Source organism: Primulina tabacum, chromosome 8 (genome assembly GCF_025594145.1).
Source record: "Primulina tabacum isolate GXHZ01 chromosome 8, ASM2559414v2, whole genome shotgun sequence".
Lineage (NCBI taxonomy): Eukaryota > Viridiplantae > Streptophyta > Magnoliopsida > Lamiales > Gesneriaceae > Primulina > Primulina tabacum.
Genome location: NC_134557.1, coordinates 3,205,889 through 3,227,207, shown reverse-complemented (window position 1 = coordinate 3,227,207; position 21,319 = coordinate 3,205,889). Strand labels below are relative to the sequence as shown.

General features: G+C 35.2%; 3 protein-coding genes across 4 annotated transcripts; 2 read left to right on the top strand and 1 right to left on the bottom strand.

Annotated features, from left to right (window-relative positions):
- Positions 1–463: 463 nt before the first annotated feature.
- Positions 464–3,932, bottom strand: LOC142552988 (putative GTP diphosphokinase CRSH, chloroplastic). Its single transcript, XM_075662940.1, is given in 7 exon segments — positions 464–960; positions 962–987; positions 1,389–1,673; positions 1,894–2,826; positions 3,167–3,525; positions 3,604–3,706; positions 3,790–3,932. Coding segments are annotated over 6 exon segments (1,806 nt in total). The 5' UTR covers positions 3,698–3,706; positions 3,790–3,932; the 3' UTR covers positions 464–851.
- A 6,730-nt stretch (positions 3,933–10,662) lies between these two features.
- On the top strand, positions 10,663–18,385 carry LOC142552986 (CLP protease regulatory subunit CLPX3, mitochondrial). Of its 2 annotated transcripts, XM_075662938.1 has the most exons (15): positions 10,673–12,155; positions 12,457–12,518; positions 12,681–12,769; positions 12,901–12,980; positions 13,482–13,532; positions 14,380–14,454; positions 14,550–14,627; positions 15,322–15,378; positions 16,337–16,407; positions 16,481–16,580; positions 16,663–16,767; positions 17,178–17,240; positions 17,341–17,463; positions 17,595–17,756; positions 18,012–18,385. In XM_075662938.1, the coding sequence occupies exons 1-15, from the start codon at positions 11,232–11,234 to the stop codon at positions 18,075–18,077; spliced, it is 2,106 nt and encodes a 701-aa protein (XP_075519053.1). In that variant the 5' UTR covers positions 10,673–11,231; the 3' UTR covers positions 18,078–18,385. The 2 variants fall into 2 exon arrangements, 1 of the variants encoding a protein (XP_075519053.1); XR_012821890.1 differs by lacking the exon at positions 18,012–18,385 and having other exon boundaries at positions 10,663–12,155; positions 17,178–17,205.
- Positions 18,386–19,150: 765 nt separating this feature from the next.
- On the top strand, positions 19,151–20,846 carry LOC142552987 (uncharacterized). Its single transcript, XM_075662939.1, has 3 exons — positions 19,151–19,408; positions 19,515–19,689; positions 20,610–20,846. The coding sequence occupies exons 1-3, from the start codon at positions 19,270–19,272 to the stop codon at positions 20,701–20,703; spliced, it is 408 nt and encodes a 135-aa protein (XP_075519054.1). The 5' UTR covers positions 19,151–19,269; the 3' UTR covers positions 20,704–20,846.
- The last annotated feature ends 473 nt before the right edge of the window (positions 20,847–21,319 follow it).

The following is a 21,319-nucleotide window of genomic DNA, read 5'->3' as shown; positions in this document are numbered from 1 at the left end:
GTTGCAATTAGAGAACGTTTTTGATAATTAACTGAGTGGACTGCCTCGGTGGCACCAACGTCTATGAAATCAATTATCATAAATATTATAATTATTTAACTAATTTACAATTTATGACCATCTAAAAAAATAATATGGTGAAATTATATTTTAAATTGTCATGAGAAATTAATATATAGTTACTTTTGCCTTCTTTTGATTTATATTTAGATTTCAATAGTATTTTTTTATTCCAGACATTTGTTACCAAGCTGAAAGCATTTATTTCTATCACAAAGAGACTTTTTAAAAAATAAAAATAAAAATAAATAATCACATAGAGACATTTGATTTCTCAAACTAAGATTTTTTAAATATACAAATACATTATTCGTGATTTCTTTTTCTTGGTGAATAAAATATAAGTTCTCCAAACAGAAAAATCCATCTCTAGCGTTTACATACAAAAATCTCCATCATAAAATGATCAAAATCTAAAGCTATTGACTTCCTGAAGAAACCCAATAACCTGTCAGACAACACACAGATTATTTAAAGGAAGAGTGTCCAATTGAAAACCATGCGCGCTTTTAATTTGTCGATGACACCGTCGTATTCTTATTTGTAAGACATGCGTTAAGATTGAGATTTGGACCTAACTCAACCCTTAATGCTAGTTTAAAGGAAAAGATTGTCCAAACACATATATACAATTTCAGGAATTTTATCCAACCGATGTGAGACAACTAACAACATGAGATCCCATTCAATGACAATGCTAGCCTATATTATACTAACTTCTTTTCATTTGAATCATAAATATACTAAGTACTATAGATTCCTCCAAGTGTACACACAAGATAAATAAGACACTAGTTTACTATAAGCTTGTCACCGAGTTCATTACTGTACACGGGAACCAAACCACTGTTAATTGCCATTTGAAGCTTCTTGCTCAACATTGTCTTGCATTGAGCATCTGTCATCTAAATTTTGCAAGATTTCAACCTACAGCAGAAATAATAGATATCAACAATTATAACCGGTAGACGAGAGCAGAAATAAAAGTATATATAATTGATATTTTCGCATTTGTGGGTCTCACTAAAACAAAGAAAAAAAGATCAGTAATCTTTTTAAGGAAGCATATTCATCCTGTCTGGTCTGGTGGCACAAGGACAACATACTTAGTGTGTTGCTTTTGATCAGAAGAATCAGATTGATAACCATAACTACAGAGACCTTATCAATCTGATACTTCTGATCATCAAATTGGAAAGCTCAAATTTTATACAGACTTAACGCCTTTCATCTTGTGAGGCTTCAACAAGGTGATACACAAGTTTGGATGAGTTAGATGAATATACAACACCAGTTAGAACTCTTATTGGTAGCTACTGATAACATACCTGCTTCTGAAACAAATCAAATTCATCTGAACTAAGGAAACCATCATTATTTGAATCAAGAAGTTGCATCATCTCCCGAGCATCATCTCCATGAGCACCCAGCTCCTCCATTACTTCCATTAGTTCCTCGATGCTAATTTTACCATCTCCGTTTTTGTCTATTAAGCGGAAAACCCTATTTCTGTTATCAATCTCTAGACCTATATGCTTTGTGGATGGAAAATCTTTAAGGCGTAATGCTGCTAGTTCAGCTGCAGCCATCATTATCACCTTAAGACGATTTGCCTGAAAAGTTATCAGAATCCATTAGAAAAAAGAACTTCATTTGTAGGCTTTGCACATTATTTTGGATCTCGCCTATATAACTTGGGTAATCATATACTGTCATAGAGAATTCTGAAATCTAGACTAACCAAGGAGGAAAGTTGAATAGAAAAAAGTTAACCTTTAATAACCGACTTTAAGAGAAGATTGCATTTCATTTTTTACAACCAATAGTGCTTACCTCATCTGGATCAGTGAGACCGCCTTTATACAAAGCATGAGATGCAGTTCCGCCAGCTGCTAACTTATCCATCTCTGCTGTCCTTATTTGTATTTCCATCAGTGGTCTTGTCCTACCATCATCACTGATGTCAACAGCCATATGTAAACTCCTATATCCATTTGCCTTGGGATTCAAGATGTAATCTTTAGACCTGCTCGGTATTTCTGTCCATAAAGATCGGATGATCTCACGAGCTCTATAACATGCCTTCTCTCCAATTTCAGACAAAGAAACTCCAGACACAGGATTCAATATTACTCTAAGTCCTAAGATGTCATTTACCTCCTCAGGTTTGCGGCCATCTCTCAATAATTTCTTCATGGTACTGTAACGACTTTTATAACGGCCTTCGACAGAGATGTCATTTACCATTCTAGCCAGAGAAGGATCAGTTCTTAGGGTCTGAAGTAGCTGATCCTTGTATATGTCAATGAAAGGCCTACTTCCAGTCTCATGGCTCCTCAACCATGTATCTACATAGAGGTATGAAAAGGGAAACAAGTACTGGAATGAGAGATCCTCCAATTCTAGTGATAAAAGGTTGGCACCAATGGCATGTGCTAGTGGGGCATATATCTTCATGACTTCAAGAGATATAGCTTGTTGCTTGTACCTTGGAAGATGATCTAGATGCCTCATCATGTCAAGATTCCGAGCCAGATCTAGGATTATAGCCCTGACATCATAGTAGGTGAGGCAGAATTTCCTCAATGCAGAAGCACTCTCGTCGTCCAATGTCTCCACCATTGAAGAAATATTCTTCAAACGCAAGCTTTCATGTAACAAATGACCAGTGCCTAAGCCAATACGATCCCTCACTTCGGACATGGATATGGCACCTCCCTCTAGAACTTCTCTCAGAATCCCAGCACAAATAACCTCTGCGTCCATCTGCAGCCAGTATAAAAGACTGAGGGACCTTGAAAGAACGAATATTTCATCGTTTCTTTTGACAAGCATGCTCATCTAAGAAATAACGATCCAGTGACATTAAGATCATAATGGCATAAGACACCATTTTCATCATGTAATCTCTAATTTATATAACAATTAAAGAATTTTCACTTGAAATTTCATCACAACCGATTATTTTATTGAAATTATATGTAATGATACAAATCCCTCTTCTTCTTATCTTCAGTTGAACGTTGTTCATCTAAACTTCACAATCAACTGAGATTTATTCCTAAAAGGAGGAGAGCAAAATGGATGGATTAGGCAAGTTAAAAACCTGAAGATCGGCCAGAATGAGGGCGCGAGAGAGGGCTCTGGTGAGGGGAGAGCGGCCATCGGGCAGGACTGGGTAAGTGTGGAGTAGAGGAATGCAAAGTTTAAGGGCCTTAAACAGCAACCGAGAGGAGCTGCTAGACAGCACAGTTGTCTGACCCCGACTCGTGATTCTCTCCGTCAGCTGATTGAAAGCCCCCACCAGCTCCACCACCATCTTCCCTCCAGGATGCTCCAGCGACTTGATCGAAGATGACGCAGTTGTGAGTGACACGCAGAAGCTCTTCCTCTTCCTCCAGCTGCGGAGTTCTGCTTTAACATCACTATTGTTTCTAAAATTATATCTTTTGCACCTAAAATACACTGATAAGGTTTTCCAGTCAGATTAACACGCAAAGACAGTGGCTTTCACAAATTTCATCGGAAACAATAGATCGTTACCGAGAATGGACCAGGAGCGCTCGGCGTGAGACCTCTGTTCGAGGGCTACGCGTGCAATTGACGAAGCTGAAGTGCCAAAGGAGCCGGTGGCCATTTATTTCGCCTTGCAATATACATATACACTTCAGGCTAGAATAATCGAATAGATAATTGGGTTTCAACTGGCCAACAAGAAGATGGAAGTACCTCCATGGGCGGCAAGAAAACTGCAAAGGACCATAAACCACATACTTCTAAGATAGCCCCTCGTTGGGAGAAACACAACTGCATCTTGCCACGTGTTGTACAAATCTTCAGCTTCCGGAATGAATAAAATAAATTAATGGGATGGAGATCAGGGAGTCCATCTTCTAATCTTTTAATCTAAATCCAAGTGTTCGGAATAATTTTAGTCATGTTGTGAAAAAGTAAAAATTTATGGTAAAAAGTAAAAATCTCAAACTCTCAAAATTTACCAAACTACACACTTTATAATATTTTTCTCTCTACTCAATTGTGATTTTCTTCACAAATGAGATATCTATTTATAGGAAATCTTTACAAATAATCCAAAAATAAAATACATCATTACCTACATCATCACACACTAATTTTCAATATTTACAACTCTTATTTTCAACATTCAAATATTCAACATTCAAATATTCAATACTCACATTTTAAATATATTTTTCAACACTCCCCCTTGTGATGATGATCATAATGATTGTCTTCATTACGTGTTTTTATACTGCCTCGTTAAAAACCTTACTAGGAAAAACCCATTGGGATAAAAACCATAGTAAGGGAAAAAGAGTGCAGTCACGTAAACTCCCCCTCATGTTGACACGAACAATTCTTCACAAATTTCGTAGATTGCGCATCCCAATATTATATATGTGCTTTCTGAATATTGACGTAGGAAGTGCCTTTGTGAAGAGATCTGATGAGTTTTCACTTGATTGAATGTGACGAACATCAATACATCTATTCTTCTCAAGCTCCTTGGTGAATGCGAAGAACTTAGGAGGAATATGTTTAGTTCTGTCGCTTTTTATGTATCCTTCTTTCATTTGAGCAACACATGCAGCATTATCTTCATATAGTATCACAGGCTTCTCATCAGATGATAATCCGCATTAAATTTGGATATGTTGGGTCATTGAATTTAACCACACACATTCACGACTTGCTTCATGTAGTGCAATAATCTCGGCATGATTTGATGAAGTTGTTACGAGCGTTTGTTTCTGAGAACGCCAAGATATTGCAGTGCCTCCACGAGTAAATACATATCCAGTTTGGGAACGTGCCTTGTGTGGATCAGATAAGTATCCAGCATCAGCATAACCAATTATACTTGGATTAGCATCTTTTGAATACAAAAGTCCCAAGTCTGTCGTTCCTCGTAGATAACGGAATATATGTTTAATTCCGTTCCAGTGTCTCTTTGTTGGATATGTGCTAAATCTTGCCAACAGATTCACGGCAAAAGATATATCAGGCCTTGTACAATTTGTAAGGTACATAAGGGCACCGATGGCACTTAGATATGGTACTTCTGGACCAAGAATATCTTCATCATCTTCACATGGACGGAATGGATCCTTTTCTATGTTTAATGATCTAACAACCATTGGAGTACTTAAAGGATTTGCTTTATCCATATTAAAACGTTTAAGGATCTTTTCTGTATAATTTGTCTGGTGAACAAACATTCCACATTCTTTTTGTTCAATTTGTAAACCCAGACAATACTTGGTTTTTCCAAGATCCTTCATTTCAAATTCTTCCTTCAAGTATGACACAACTTCTTGAATTTATTTATTCGTTCCAATGATGTTTAAATCATCAACATATACAGCAATAATTACGCATCCGGATGTTGTTTTCTTAATGAAAACACAAGGGCATATTGAATTATTTACATATCCCTTTTTCATCAAGTGATCACTTAGTCGATTATACCACATTCGACCTGATTGCTTTAACCCATATAATGATCTTTGTAATTTCACAGAATAACATTCCCTGGGTTTTGAACTTTGTGCTTCAGGCATCTTAAATCCTTCAGGGATTTTCATATATATTACTATCAAGTGATCCATATAAGTAAGCTGTAACAACATCCATAAGACGCATTTCTAAATTTTCAGATACCGCCAAGCTAATCAAATACCGAAACGTAATTGCATCCATCACAGGAGAATACGTTTCTTCATAATCAATTCCAGGCCTTTGAGAAAAACCTTGTGCAACAAGTCGAGCTTTATATCTTACTATTTCATTTTTCTCATTTCGCTTTCGAATAAAAACCCATTTGTATCCAACAGGTTTTACACCTTCAGGTGTAAGGACTATAGGTCCAAAAACATTACGTTTATTTAGCGAATTTAATTCAACCTGGATGGCATCTTTCCATTTTATCTAATCCTGCCGATTTTTACATTCACCAAAAGATTTTGGTTCATGATCTTCGTTATCATTTATGATGTCGATTGCCACATTATAAGAAAATATATCATCAATTTCATCTATATCTTTTCGGTTCCATATTTTTCCAGTATTAATATAATTGATAGAGATTTCATGATTCTCGTCAGTTTGTGGTTCTGACAGAACATTTTCATCATCATGTGTTTCTTCAGAAACATCATTCTCTATTTTGTGATCATCATGTGTTTCTTCAGAAACGTCATTCTTTATTTTGTGATCATCGTGTTTCTCTATGAATTTTCTTTTTCGAGGATTTTTATCCTTGGAACCGACTGGCCTTCCACGCTTCAGGCGTTTAATGACATCATGAGTATCTTCCATTTGTTTCTTTGGAATTTCAATTCGAGCAGAGGCATTTGCAGCATGTATATATGATTTAGTTACCCCTTTTGTGTCTGCAAATGCATCTGGTATTTGATTTGCTATTCTTTGCAAGTGTACAATTTGTTGTACATCTTTTTCACATTGTTTTGTTCTTGGATCCAGATGTAACAATGATGATACATACCATGTAATTTCTTTTTCGGTATGTTTCTGTTCTCCCCCTAACATTGGGAAGATTTCCTCATTAAAATGACAATCAGCAAAACGTGCTGTGAACACGTCGCCTGTCTGAGGTTCAAGATATCGAATGATTGATGGACTATCATAACCAATATAAATTCCAACCTTTCTTTGAGGTCCCATTTTCTTTCGTTGCGGTGGTGCAATAGGCACATACACCATACATCCAAAAATTCTCAGATGAGAAATGTCTGGTTCTTTACCAAATGCAAGCTGCAATGGGGAGTATTTATGATATGCACTTGGTCTGATGCGAATTAATGAAGCAGCGTGTAAAATTGCATGTCCCCATATAGAAATAGGGAGCTTTGTTTTCATAATCATTGGTCTAGCAATCATTTGCAGACGTTTAATCAATGATTCAGCCAATCCATTCTGTGTATGTACATGAGCAACAGGATGCTCAACAATGATTCCCATAGACATACAATAATCATTGAAAGTTTGGGAAGTAAATTCATCAGCATTATCAAGTCTAATTTTCTTGATTGTATAATCGGGAAATTGATTCCTCAATTTTATTATTTGAGCAAGTAATCTTGCAAATGCAACATTTCGAGTTGATAATAAACATACATGTGACCATCTGCTGGAGGCATCAATCAATACCATAAAGTATCTGAATGGTCCACATGGTGGATGAATTGGTCCACAAATATCACCCTGAATACGTTCAAGAAACATTGGTGATTCAGTTTGGATTTTGACTGGTGATGGTCTTATAATAAGTTTTCCAAGAGAACATGCTTTACATTGAAACTTATTATTCTGAAAAATCTTTTGGTCTTTCAGTGGATGACCATGTGTATTTTCTATAATTCTTCGCATCATTGTTGAACCAGGATGTCCCAATCGATCATGCCAATTGGTTAATATCGAAGAATTATCAACTACCATGTTTGATTCAACGGGACTTATATGTGTATAATGCAATCCAGTAGGGAGCATTGGTAGTTTTTCAATCACATATTTCTTTCCTGATTTATATGTGATAAGACACATATATTTCTCATTCCCTTCATTCATTGTTTGAGTATCATACCCATGAGAATATATATCATTAAAACTCAACAAATTTCTTTTCGATTGTGGTGAATATAAAGCATCATTGATCAAAAATTTTGTACCATTAGGTAACAAAAATTGTGCTTTACCACATCCTTTAATCAAGTCTACAGGACCTGATATTGTATTCACCGTTGTTTTTGTTGGTTTTAGTTCCAAGAAATATCTTTTATCTCGGAGGATAGTGTGCGTTGTACCACTATCGGGTATGCAAACTTCAGCTTTGCTCATAGCATTTTCCATATTTGAACTTCAAAAAAATATGCAATGAAATAAATTACTTGCAATATATATTTAAATATAACACAAATCATAATTATACAATAAAACATTATTCTATGAATACATGAAAAATAGATTATTGTACATTTATATTCTACCATTATATTGTTCATTTTCAGAGAAATCGTTGAGAAAATCTGCAGCATCAATATTGTTCATTTCTATCCCACCAACATATTGATCATTTCCAAAGAAATCATTCATAAAATCACCAGCATCAAAATGAGTTGAATCACTCAAACGGTCACTGCGTTCAGTGAAGTTGGTCTCCTTTTCTTTCCCCTTTAATGATTCTTTATAAAGTTTACAAAGGTGCTCAGGGGCTCGACAAACTTTGGACCAATGTCCTGGAGTACCACATCTGTAACAAGAACTTTCATATCTTTTTGAGTGCTTCTCATTAACACTTGTATTCTCATGATGCCTTTTCTGTGGATGGTTTGGGACGTTCTTTTGAGATGAGTTATAAAAATAACTATCTCGATTATTTTCAAAACCACGGCCTTGACCACGACCACGGCCAATTCCACGTCCACGTCCACGACCTCGACCTCGACCTCGACCTCGACCAAAACCTTGTCTTTGAATTTGATTTTGGTTTCCAGGTTTAAATTCATTTTTATTTACAGCATTTACTTCTGGAAATGCTGTTGATCCAGTGGGTCGGGACTGATGATTTCTCATTAATAGCTCGTTGTTTTTTTCCGCCACAAGAAGACATGCGATGAGTTCAGAATATCTCGCGAATCCACGTACTCTATATTGTTGCTGTAGAGTAATATTTGATGCATGAAACGTGGAAAATGTTTTTTCAAGCATCTCAGATTCTGTGACCTCATGTCCACAAAATTTTAATTGCGAGATTATTCTATACATCGCCGAATTGTAATCACTGACTTTTTTAAAGTCTTGGAATCTCAATGTATTCCATTCATCCCGGGCGGTCGGAAGTATAACTTCTCTTATATGTTCGAATCTTTCTTTTAATCCCTTCCACAAAGCCATGGGATTTTTTTCAGTCAGATATTCACATTTCAATCCATCGTCGAGATGTCGACGCAAAAATATCATGGCTCTTGCCTTTTCTTGTGACGTGCATATGCCATTTTCTTTAATGGTCTCGCTTAGACCCAATGACTCAAGATGCATTTCTACATCTAGAGTCCATGGCATATAATTCTTTCCCGTGATGTCGAGCGCAACAAATTCGAGCTTTGTTAAATTTGACATGGTGGTACTAAAAAAAATTACGATGCATTTTATTAGTTAATAATTATTGCAATACAAAGTAACGGATAAACAACAAGTACAAGTATTTGTAAAAATAAAGAAAACGCACGATGAGGATATTCTCCGATAAATAAAAGACTCGTGAGTATGATAACCAAAATAATTAAAAATATCCTTGAGAAAGCCATCTTCTTTTTTCTTCGAAAAATTTGATGATGAATAATTTTTAGAGAAGAAGAGAAAGTTGGAGTAATGGAATGTGTTTGTGAGATCATATTTATAGGGCAAAAACTAGCCGTTTTTTACCATTTATGACCGTTGGGGTACAAAAAAAATAAAGGTATGTATTTGTATAATTTTATGGTAATAATATGATATATATAATATTAGACATGTTTAAATAATTATGTATATCATATCATAATATTATAATGAGTGTCATAATTTATTTTGTTTAAAAACCTTATAGGCTTTTATACTTGTCGTATCCCTTACCGGGAGTGTGGGATGTCGTCTTAACATCCTCCCAGGATTTATAACAAGTTTATGAAAAATTTATTTTTATTATTTCTAATAATAACATTATATTGTATATTAAATAAATACACAATAAATAAATAACAGTAAAATAAATATAATTATTTTTGTTACCTTTTTCTTCTGTTTGGAGCTTGGAAAAGTATGTAGGACTTTTAGAGCTTCGTGCTGATAACGTGTTGTGAAAAAGTAAAAATTTATGGTAAAAAGTAAAAATCTCAAACTCTCAAAATTTACTAAACTACACACTTTATAATATTTTTCTCTCTACTCAATTGTGATTTTCTTCACAAATGAGAGATCTATTTATAGAAAATCTTTACAAATAATCCAAAAATAAAATACATCATTACCTACATCATCACACACTAATTTTCAATATTTACAACTCTTATTTTCAACATTCAAATATTCAACATTCAAATATTCAATACTCACATTTTAAATATATTTTTCAACAAGTCAAATTTTATTTTTTAAAAAATAATAAAAATATTATTAAAAAAAACATTTTATCAATATTATTTTACTAATTATCTCCATTTGAACCAAGAAAATAGAACTTTTGAGTTCACTTTTGTCATCAAATTAAGAAACTTTTTATTATTTTAAAAATTTTATTTCTTAAAAAACATCACATCAATACTAAGCAACATCATATTAATAACCATATTAAAATAATAATAAAATTACGAGGAAAAACAAAAAAAATGAAAATAAATCATCGCAAAAATACAATTATAAAAAAATCAAGATCACAAAAACATAAATATAAAAAACAATAAATACAACATTCTCTTTCACAATATATTTATCAACAATTTATTTTTCAATTTGTTACAAATTTTCCAAATGATTTTGTCTTTTTCTCCATATATGTTCAAGGATCCATGAAACACAATTGGGATAAGTAGTGGAAAACCATGATCAAAACCATCTTTTTGTTTTTGTTCGGATTAGATGCTTTAAGTTGGGGTCTCGGTTTCTGAAAAATGGAACTAGAATTACATGTAACTAGAAAATAAGCATCACTAGTAAACCTGCGATGAATACGCGGTCAATTCGAGTAGTAGGAGACGCAGTCAAATAATATGAATCATCAAAGAAAGGGGAAAAACAGTAAGCTTTGATTGGCTTTTACTTCTCCTACAAACGCTCTCTACTGTATCTTCGTTCCGGTCCGGTCCGGTGTTTCTTGGTTTTTTTGTGTCTTCCTATCTTTCCTCCGCGCAAGAATTCTTGCATATATAAAAAGAAGATTAGGTTGGAGGAGACATCAACAATTTCGTTTTTACTATATTTGTTTATTCACTTTCCCAGCTATTTTTATTCTTTCATTTTTAATCTATCTAGATCATTGAATATTGGGTATCTGCTCGAATTTCAAAGTAACTAGTAGAGTGAATGATATTTGCTTGTTTGTGTGGGTGGAGAGAGGAGGAGGGCGATTCGACGGCCAAGAATTGTCATTTGAAATGTCGGGGTGCTTGAGATGGAGAAAGTTGAGAGACGTGGTGATATTGGAGGCATCAAGGAAAGGTAACAGCTTGTGGGGTTCGAGCCATCCGCGGCCGCTCCCCTGGTGTTTGGTGAATTTCCTGCACCTGGGGTCTTACGTCAGGAAGAGGGATCAGCCGTTAATTGGAGTGCAGAAGAGGTACAAATGGGATCGGGTCGGCGGAGGGGATGAGCACCAGATTACTAGGAAAATCAGGGCCGAGTCGAATTGCCCTCGCTGTTCCAAGCAGATGGATCTCCTCTTCACCAACCGCCCACACCAACTTATTCCTCCCTTCTCTTCCAATCATGATCAGAATGCAGATGCTCCCAACCTCAACAATAACGATATTGATGATAAAAATGGCAATAACAACTCAATTAATGCCGCCTATCATTCTCACGGTGGCAATAACTGCTCCACTGAAGATGGAAATAACGGAGGCAATGCTCTCCAGGCAGTGAATCTATGCCCCAACTGTAAGACGGCCTACTACTTCAGGCCTTTCAAGATGTCTCCTCTGCAAGGGAGTTTCATTGAAATTGGCAGGGTGAAAAGCAAGAATTCGAATTCTGCCAAGAAATCAACCGATCCTCAGCTCCGGCCATCCTTCTGGGAGACCTTGAGGTCATATGGCAGCGAGCCTCCGGAGAACTGGCCTCCACATCCACCCCCACCCATGAGCGGGAATGATCTGGCGGTGCATACACCACCTGGGCCACCTTTTTTACCCGGTGTCAACCTCATTCGCACACCAGCTGACGGTAACGGCCGGAATGGTGGTAAAAATGCACAAAAGAGCAGTTGGGGTGGGTCTAATATGGGTAAGAATTTACCCACTCCAAAGGAGATCTGTAAGGGGCTTGACAAGTTTGTTATTGGCCAGGAACGAGCAAAAAAGGTTCTACTTATTTGTTGCTCCTTTCATCATCGATACTCTATGATTTCACTCATTGAATCATTTCTCAATTACCGTGCACATTCAAATTGTTTACTCTTGCGTGCTGAAAATTCAACCTTTTTTCGACTCTAGCTTTCAATATCATAAACTGAAGAGAAGTGCTTGGGCTAATCCATTTCTAATTAATTGATTTAGTGTCATCAAGGGTGCAGCTTGTGTGAACTCTGAAGTATATGTTTTCTCCGTCTTGCTCCACCTATATAATCTTATTATATAACTTGCTTATTTTAAATGTTGGCAGGTTCTTTCAGTAGCTGTACATAATCACTACAAAAGGATAAATCATGCCTCCTTACACAAGGGGTTAGTGCTCCTTGTACTCTGTCTAATTGTATATTTTGAGGCAGGAGAAAGATCAGTGGACATATGTTTCACTTCTTGGCATCACATTTTCCAAGCATTTAAATCCAACTGCTTGTTTTATTCCCTCATTTTGTCATCTGGTTTTTGATATGCGGATGCTAGGTCAGAAACTGAATCCCCTCGCTTAGATGGTGACGACAATGTTGAGTTGGAAAAAAGCAATGTGCTTTTGATGGGTCCTACTGGCTCAGGTATGATGGAAAAATTCCAAATAAAAACTTTGTATTTGCCTTTGGTCGAAAGTAAGCTTGCCTTGATGTCTTTAAATTGATGGATGTATTACGCGACATGGATTGTTGTCTGACATATGTTTGTTGAACAGGAAAAACACTGCTAGCAAAAACTCTTGCTCGATTCGTGAATGTGCCTTTTGTGATTGCTGATGCAACAACTCTAACACAGGTAAGTAATCATTTTTCTGTTATGGCATTTTTCTCTAAGTGGCATTTTTCTCTAAGAAGATCCATTTATTCACTCTTCCAAGTGTCTGAAAACATGTCTGGGGAAAGCATATTATGTTTTATTGGTGGCACTATCAATTGCAAGACTGCAGAAAAAATTGTTTCTTTTATTGATAATAATCATAGAGATGTATAGAACACAATTTGTTGAGTTCCGAGTCTTAATCTATTTGAGCACCAACATCAAAGGATTTTTCTTTTGAATTGATGGACTATTGTCATCAATTTTTTGATCAATAATTGATTCATTGTTCTCGCAAGAATGTGATTCTGGATTACTGTAAACTCCAAAGGCAGCATGAAGACATTTCGTCCTATAACCATTAACTACTAATTGTAGTGACTTTTCTTTCCAATATTATGCTTCTATTTTGTATTATATATTAGTTTCCTTGTGCCTTGCACAAAAATAAAATAATTAATTATGTGTATTTACGTTCAGGCTGGTTATGTCGGTGAAGACGTTGAATCAATACTGTACAAATTGCTGATGGTATGTAACTTATTTCCTATTATTGCTGGATGGCTTTTGGTTCTGTTGAAGTGTTAGTGTAACTAAAAAAACCTGGGTGGCAGATCAGGGGTTCTGCAGAGCTGTATGACTGCAAATAGGGGTTCTGCAGAGCTGTATGACTGCATTCATGTCATGATCATATCGGTCTACATGTGAAAGGCAAAGGAAGAACTTGACCTAATGATAGAGTGATTTAGGATTGAACAAATAGCATGCCAAATTGTTGGGGGGGAATACGTTTTTATATGATTGTTTATATCGCATGTGTGAGAGGTAATCTTTTGTCCATCTTCAACGTGGAAATAAGAGTTAAAGTCATCATGCATACGTAAGAGATTTGATGTTTTATATGTTCATGCTGAGACTTTTTACTTATCAGTATTCTTTTTATGATTGAAGAGTGGGCTGCGAAACTTTTCATTAGCATATGGATACAAAGGCTCATTAGTGAAGCAAAAATGGAAAATAACAATTGTAGTGCAATATGATACTGCATTTGAAACCTCATCCAGATGTAGCACTTTTGATATCTATGTTGATAAGTTTGAGAGATATGGTTCTATGAGTATTGAGTCTATTACATGCTTTGTAGAAGGCTGATATCTTTCTATTCCTGGAATAATTACAGAGAAAATAAAACTGGTTTAGCTATTTCATTTATTTCCAATGTTAGCCAGACATTTTGGAGAAAATATAGGCCATCCGGCCCATCCCATAGGCATTATAGTAGAATATCATTGAAGGCTCTCCAAGACTTTGCTATATCTTTATAACATATTATGTGCCTACTAAATTGATCCTGTCATCTTTTCAAATCTGCTGAAAGGCTGCTGAGTTTAATGTTCAAGCAGCACAACAAGGGATGGTGTACATTGATGAAGTTGACAAGATAACTAAGAAGGTTCTGATCTTTCTTATCCTTTTTAAGTTTTATTTATTTTTTTTAATGTGGTTCCAGCTTGCCATATTCCTTGTGATCTATTGTGTTGTTTTTAGGCTGAGAGCTTAAACATCAGCAGGGATGTTTCAGGTGAGGGTGTTCAGCAGGCGTTGCTGAAAATGTTGGAAGGGACTGTGAGTAACATTTGCCTTGTGCAATCTAGTTTTCATTTGAATAATTTTACATATATATAGTTATTGTGATCACCTACCCACATCCATGAGAAAGATAATTATTTATTTTATTAAAAATGGGCGATGCACATAAATCCTCAAGAGAGGTTTGTTTTCCATTTTGTTCATGATCCTTGTTGTTTATCCATTCTATAAATAATCATTAGTTGGAAAGAAGGATATGGCACTTTTGATGTGGTAGACTAAATGATCAAATAACCGCCAAATATTACAATCGAATAATAACGGAAGAATATAAGTTCCTTTGTAGGAAAAACTTTTAGCTTCTACAGATGTTTTCTTATTGCTTTCATTCCATGGGTATGCTAAATTGCAATTTTATGTTGGATTTGGTACAGCAGTCTAATTCTGGTGTCCTTTTACAAGTAACAAATGATCATGGGTTGTCTAATAAACCATGATGTTCTTGTTAAGTAAGGATCTCCTTAATCCTTGTAAATTTCCTGGTAGAATTGGATGGTAGGAGTTGATAAATGCGTTGTTTTTACAATAGTTTGACCAATTTAGAAGGCGATTTCTTGGCATAGTTGCAGTTCATGCTTCATGTACTTCATTGCTAACTAGCTTAAAAATGTCCTGGTTTATTTTGCTATGTGAAGTTTTCAAGTAAAATGCGATCTCCCTATTTATGCAGATAGTAAATGTTCCAGAAAAGGGGTCAAGGAAGCACCCTCGAGGTGATAATATACAGGTACTTTGGGACTTGTTACCCTCTCTTCTTTAGAATTTTGTAATATATTGAATCTACTTTTCCTGTTTTTTCTCCTTCCATTTTACTAGGTGACGAATCTACCATTATATATGTAGACCCTAAGGTTCACTTCTATTTAATTTGTTACAAGTATGTGCAGACAAAGAATCTTGTAGAGAAAATAAAATTCAATGAATGGACTGTTTATCTTCTCCTATCTTTCTTCTCGATTTTGTTGGATCAAGTTCGATATTTACGCCCCTAAATGTAGGCATGCTAATGGATAAAACTAAAATCGTAAGAGGTGGTTTTTTGTGTTCTGAGGGAATTCTCGTGTGACACTCCGATTATTTTGAACTAATTAGTTGCCAATTTTTTTCTGGCTTACCAAAATGACAATACTACGATACTCCAGTAGATTTCCCTCAGGTGGTTGCATTTTTATTTTATTTATTTTTCAAAATTTTGCTGGATGAGTTTAGTTATGTAATTATAGGTTACTCTTGTTGACTTTCCTGGACTGCAAAAATTGAAATAGAATGGCAGAAGCAAGACTCATAGTGGACTTTATATTCTGATATTGTGAAATCTGGAGTAACATGTCTTAATGAGGTGAATTATTTGGATTTTAATTGTCACTTCTTTCAGAATCATTTCTTGGTATTCACGTCATGTTGAAGAAGTGATCAACATTAGTTTTTAAGTGAAACTCCAATTTGTTAGTACATATGGTCAATTTGGTGAAAGCTTGATAGAATCACATGAATCTGTGAACCTGCGCTTTCGTTCTTCCATACACATGCACGTTATCGCCTGATTGGTATCGCTCTCCATGTTTTATTTCGAGTGAGAAGGTGTTTTCCTTTCTTTCTTTTTTGGCTTCAATATAGTGGCTTCCTTTGCAAATTTCTGTTCATTGCTTTTTCCCAATTATGTAATTATGTCTTTTTTGCTTCAGATAGATACTAAAGACATCCTATTTATATGTGGGGGAGCATTTGTTGATTTGGGGAAAACTATTTCCGAAAGGTGATTTGATAATACTCTGTCAAATTCTTCATTCAAATAATATTAACAATCAGATCTGATTATGTTTTTCCAGACGGCAGGATTCGTCAATTGGATTTGGAGCTCCTGTTCGTGCTAATATGAGAGTAGATGGAGTGGTTGATACCGCTGTCACATCATCTCTACTGGAATCTGTGAGAATACATTGCTTCAAATCTGAGAGAATTATTGCAATTAGCTCTTCATTTTATAGTCTGGAAACTTTCAAATTCTCAGGCTGAGAGTAGTGATCTTATAGCATATGGCCTGATACCTGAATTTGTTGGGCGCTTCCCTATTTTGGTCAGCTTGTCAGCTCTCACAGAAGACCAACTTGTTCAGGTGTTAATTGTAGTTATGATTAACTAGAATTTTTCTGTATTTATCTGATTGGTACGAAAACCGTAGTATATTAAATTGAAATTTACCTTTTTTCTGGAGGAGATGTGATTTTGTGTTGATTTGGATGATCACAATGCATGAATATGTATTTTGGGAACAATCAACAGAATAAAATATCACGTTGATTTCCAAAGGAGGCATTGATTAGCCTAAAGGGCTCACAATAACTACTGTGAATTAACCCTTTTTGGTATTTACCTTTCTTATCGATGTACTGATTTCTGCTTTTAACTTGTATTATTGAATTTCTTTTTTTCTGGAATTTCACTCTTTTAAGATGGAAGTAAGTATCTTATGCAATGTCATCTATGATTGTTCTTGTTTTTCTGATGTCTTAATTTCTGTTTCAGGTCTTGACCGAGCCCAAAAATGCTCTTGGTAAGCAGTACAAAAAGTTATTTAACATGAATAACGTAAGCATTTTTTTTATCATGCAGCTAGAAATGTCCTTGTCCCTTGGGAATTCAAGCATGAAATAGATGGGTAAAATGTTTGCTCGTATGCTATTTCCAGGTTAAGCTTCATTTTGCCGAAAAAGCCTTAAGATTGATTGCTAATAAAGCAAGAATTAAGAATACTGGTGCCCGAGGTTTAAGAGCCATATTAGAAAGGCTTCTAATGGATGCTATGTACGAGGTAATCTGGTAGCAGTTTATCCTTTTTGGTTTATGCAATTTGATGTTTGATTGATCTTTATGGTAGACCACCTGCTCTGTAAACTTCTAGGCAATTTGTATCTTAAGAAGGCATTGCTCTTTTGGTTTTAGATTCCTGATTTGAGGACCGTTAAAGATAGAATAGATGCTGTGGTGGTTGATGTAGAATCCATAGGGACCACAAATACACCTGGTTATGGAGCGAAAGTACTTCGTGGAGATGGTGCTTTGGAGAGATACCTCGCAGAGTCCAATGCCAAGTTGAACGATAAGGTGGTATGGTCTATATATCAGTGGCGGAGCCAGGGAGATTGGCTAGAGCTATATTTTCTCTCCTCTTTTAAGTTTAATCTATATGATCTGTATAAAAAAAAATGACTTCACGTCCATAAATTTTTAAAATTTTAGTTTTGCCCATTCTTCACTGCTCGTCTGGCACCGCCTTTGTGTCTAGTTGACGTCTCTATGTGGATTTTTTTTAATCGGGCTTTCTTGGTAAACTAACAATATCTATGACATGTTCTTCAGAAGGAAGCTGAAATGGAGTTGCAGGAAGGCGAGTTGGAGGTGTCGTCAAGAGCAATAAGCTTGTAGCCGGAATTGCATCAGTTCCTTTTCACTTGGGGAAAGATTTGTCTTTCTCTTCCTCTAATTTATTTTGTGGATTTATATTCATTCACGTATCTGTAGTTTTATCATTTGCTTTCAACAGAATGTAGAGATGGTCGAGGAGAGGCCTCATATAGGACAACAAAAGTTCGGGGTTAAATTAAGCCGTCTTACTAATCAGTACAGCAGTGTAGAAGCCATTTTCTTTAGTTTAGGCACGGGGAAAGGTTTCATATAATTTACTGGAATTATTACCCTTTAATAATTTAAGTATTATAAGTTACTTCTTGTTTCGCTTTCCTTAACTGTATCTTCTTTTCTATTGTATGAATTGCAGGCCATACATTCAGATAACTACTAGGTACTATATATAGTTCAACATGAATATTCGAACTTACCAGTATTTGTAGTCTCAAAATTTTGAAACAGTTTAAGCTTTGTGACATGTAAAAAAAATATATTCTTAGAACTGTTAATATGTACGCAAAATTTCAACTATTAATATTTTATTGGACGGATGTAAAATATCTTGTTTGTAATCAATTAAACTTTTCAAAATGAATACGATGAGAAAGGAATTGAAATGGTATTTTTAAAAAAATTGAAGTAGAAATTTGGCGAAGTTAAGAGTGTGTTTGTTTTAAAAAATAAAAGGACTAGAAGTATTTTTTTAAAAAAATCTTTTTTAAAAATAGAATATTTGCTTACAAAAATTGTTTGAGAAAAACGATTAAAAAAGTGTTTTTTAAGAAGGTAGAATTTTTGTTTTTGGTTTTATTTTTTATATATTTAAAATGGGCAATGGACAATAAAATTAAAAATCCTGTTGAATTTAAAAATATAATAATATTGTCAGGCATAATGTCAAACGTCAACGTTTTTCAATGAGTAAGGTCTCCTGTGAGACGATCTTTTGAATCTTTATCTGTGAGATATGTCAATTTTATCGATATTTATAATAAAAAGTCATACTCTTAGCATAAAAATTGATATTTTTTCATGGATAATCCAAATTAGTCTCACAAAATATAAATGATGAGATCGTCTAATACAAATTTTTGTCAATTTTCAATATACCAAAAAAATTGGCACGCGTCACAAGATTCTCGTCTAGAGTGTCCTAGCCTACATACGGTCAGCTACTGAGGGACAAAGCCATTTTATCGTTTGGGCAAATATGAATGGGAGGGACGAAGATGAGAAAGGCATTTTGTGGAAGCTACCGGCGGTTAAGTCGAGGCAGTTGGGCAAGCTTGGACCCGCTTTCGGAATCGGCGCAGGCTGTGGTTTGGGTTTCGCAATTGGATTCTTTGGAGGTATGCCACCACTCTCACTCCTTTTACTGTGTGCTCAAATGACTAATCAGTGAATCAAACTTTCAAATCGCTTACTTTTCATTTTTCTTTTCGTTGATCTGTTAAGGTGCCGGTTTTGGTCCGGGTCTTCCGGGTTTACAGATAGGGTTTGGAATTGGAGCTGGATGTGGGGTTGGAATGGGATTTGGGTACGGCCTGGGAAGGGGTGTTGTTTATGATGAAAATGGAAGATTCTCTAATATTGGTAAATTCTTGAACGGCAGAGGAAATGTTCCTATTCAGTGAGTCTCTGATTCTTTTACGATTTATCTGTAGGGAATATTAAATTACTGGAAGCTAAATATGTTTGAATCCTTGTACATCACTTGTGAACTTTGAATTAGTATAACGTGCATACAGGAAGTTGAAAATGGTGAGGGGATTTAGAGAAAAATGAACGTGTAGGGAAAAAAATTGAACTTTTTAAGTCACTCAGGTTAGGAGTGTTTAACTAGGTAATTGCAACAAAAATCTGTTGCTTTCAATGGCAAGAATTGAAGGTCTCTATTGTAATCATGCGAATTGAGACATATGAGTAATGAGAGAGCTTATTGGAGATACGAGAGAGCTTCTCCTGTTGAACCTGACTCTGTGGATTAATATTGACATGATCTTGCTCCAAAAATTGGGGTCTGGACCAGAACCAAAAGAAAAAAAAGAAATCAAGGTAATATCTATGCAAATGGGTAATCTGGTCCTTGATTATTTCCCTCCTCTCCTTCCACTCCAATGATTCTATGAGCATCCCAGAAGGATGGCATGCCAGGGCCTTTTGACATGAACGAGACTACATATAATTCAAGTTCTCCTTATGGCTTTTCCGTGTTGTGCTTTCCAACAACTCTGTTAATATTCAATCATTGAAGTATATATGGTGGAAGCATCAGTTACCTTGAAAATCAATTTTGTGGATGGAGAAGCATCAGTAAAGTTTATTTTATTCCAAAGACCATGACTGAGGAACTTATATAAAGTTCAAATGTATGTGATATGGAGCACTAAAGGCTTAAGCCGGTACCAACAAAGTTATTGGAGGGTCTTTGTGCTCATATGTTCACCGAAGTACTAATACATCTTGAAAGTAGTTAGATATTTGCATGATTTTCTAGCCATAAGAGTTATTTTTCCTCTTGTATGGTGTTAAGTGGATTCTTGATGTCAGGGATGACATTGGTGGCCTCGTTGATGAGCTTGTCTTGAACACTAAAAAGCTAATCCAAGCAACTTCCAGAGAGATGGACAAGTGGAAAAGATAGTCGCAGAGAACTTGGTATATAGTGCATTTACATTTTGTAATGTAATAGTATTTTGGATTTCAGTGCATAGTTTTGTGAAATACATGTTTGTGTATAAATTATGAATACCTATTGACTATAGCATATCCATGGAGCTTTTGTTATCGATATCGTTATCATCATGGTTCATCGGAGCGGTAGCGGTGTTCGTCGTGGTAACCGTCATTCCAGTTCCAATGTTATGTTGCGGAACGGTTTTGGAACGGTTTATAAAAAAAATTTAAAAATTTCAGAAATTAGTAAAATATCACAAATAATACTAGCATTAATAATATTCTATCATAAATATATATGAATAAATTAATTAAATAGTTTACTATTTTCAAGTAGATGCCGTCATAATTTTAATTTTATGTTCTAAACTTAGATGAAAAAATAAAGAATAAATTAGGAAAGTTAAAAACAATACAAAAACATAAAAATGTTGATTCTTAAAACAAGCCACATCAAATATCAAAAAATCGGATAGGAATCCTTCTTTTTCTCGTTCCATTACACATGCAGATATATCATCGATATGTTGAAAAAACGGCGTTAGGAAGCATACAACGTTTTTGCCCGGAAATTTGATAAGGTG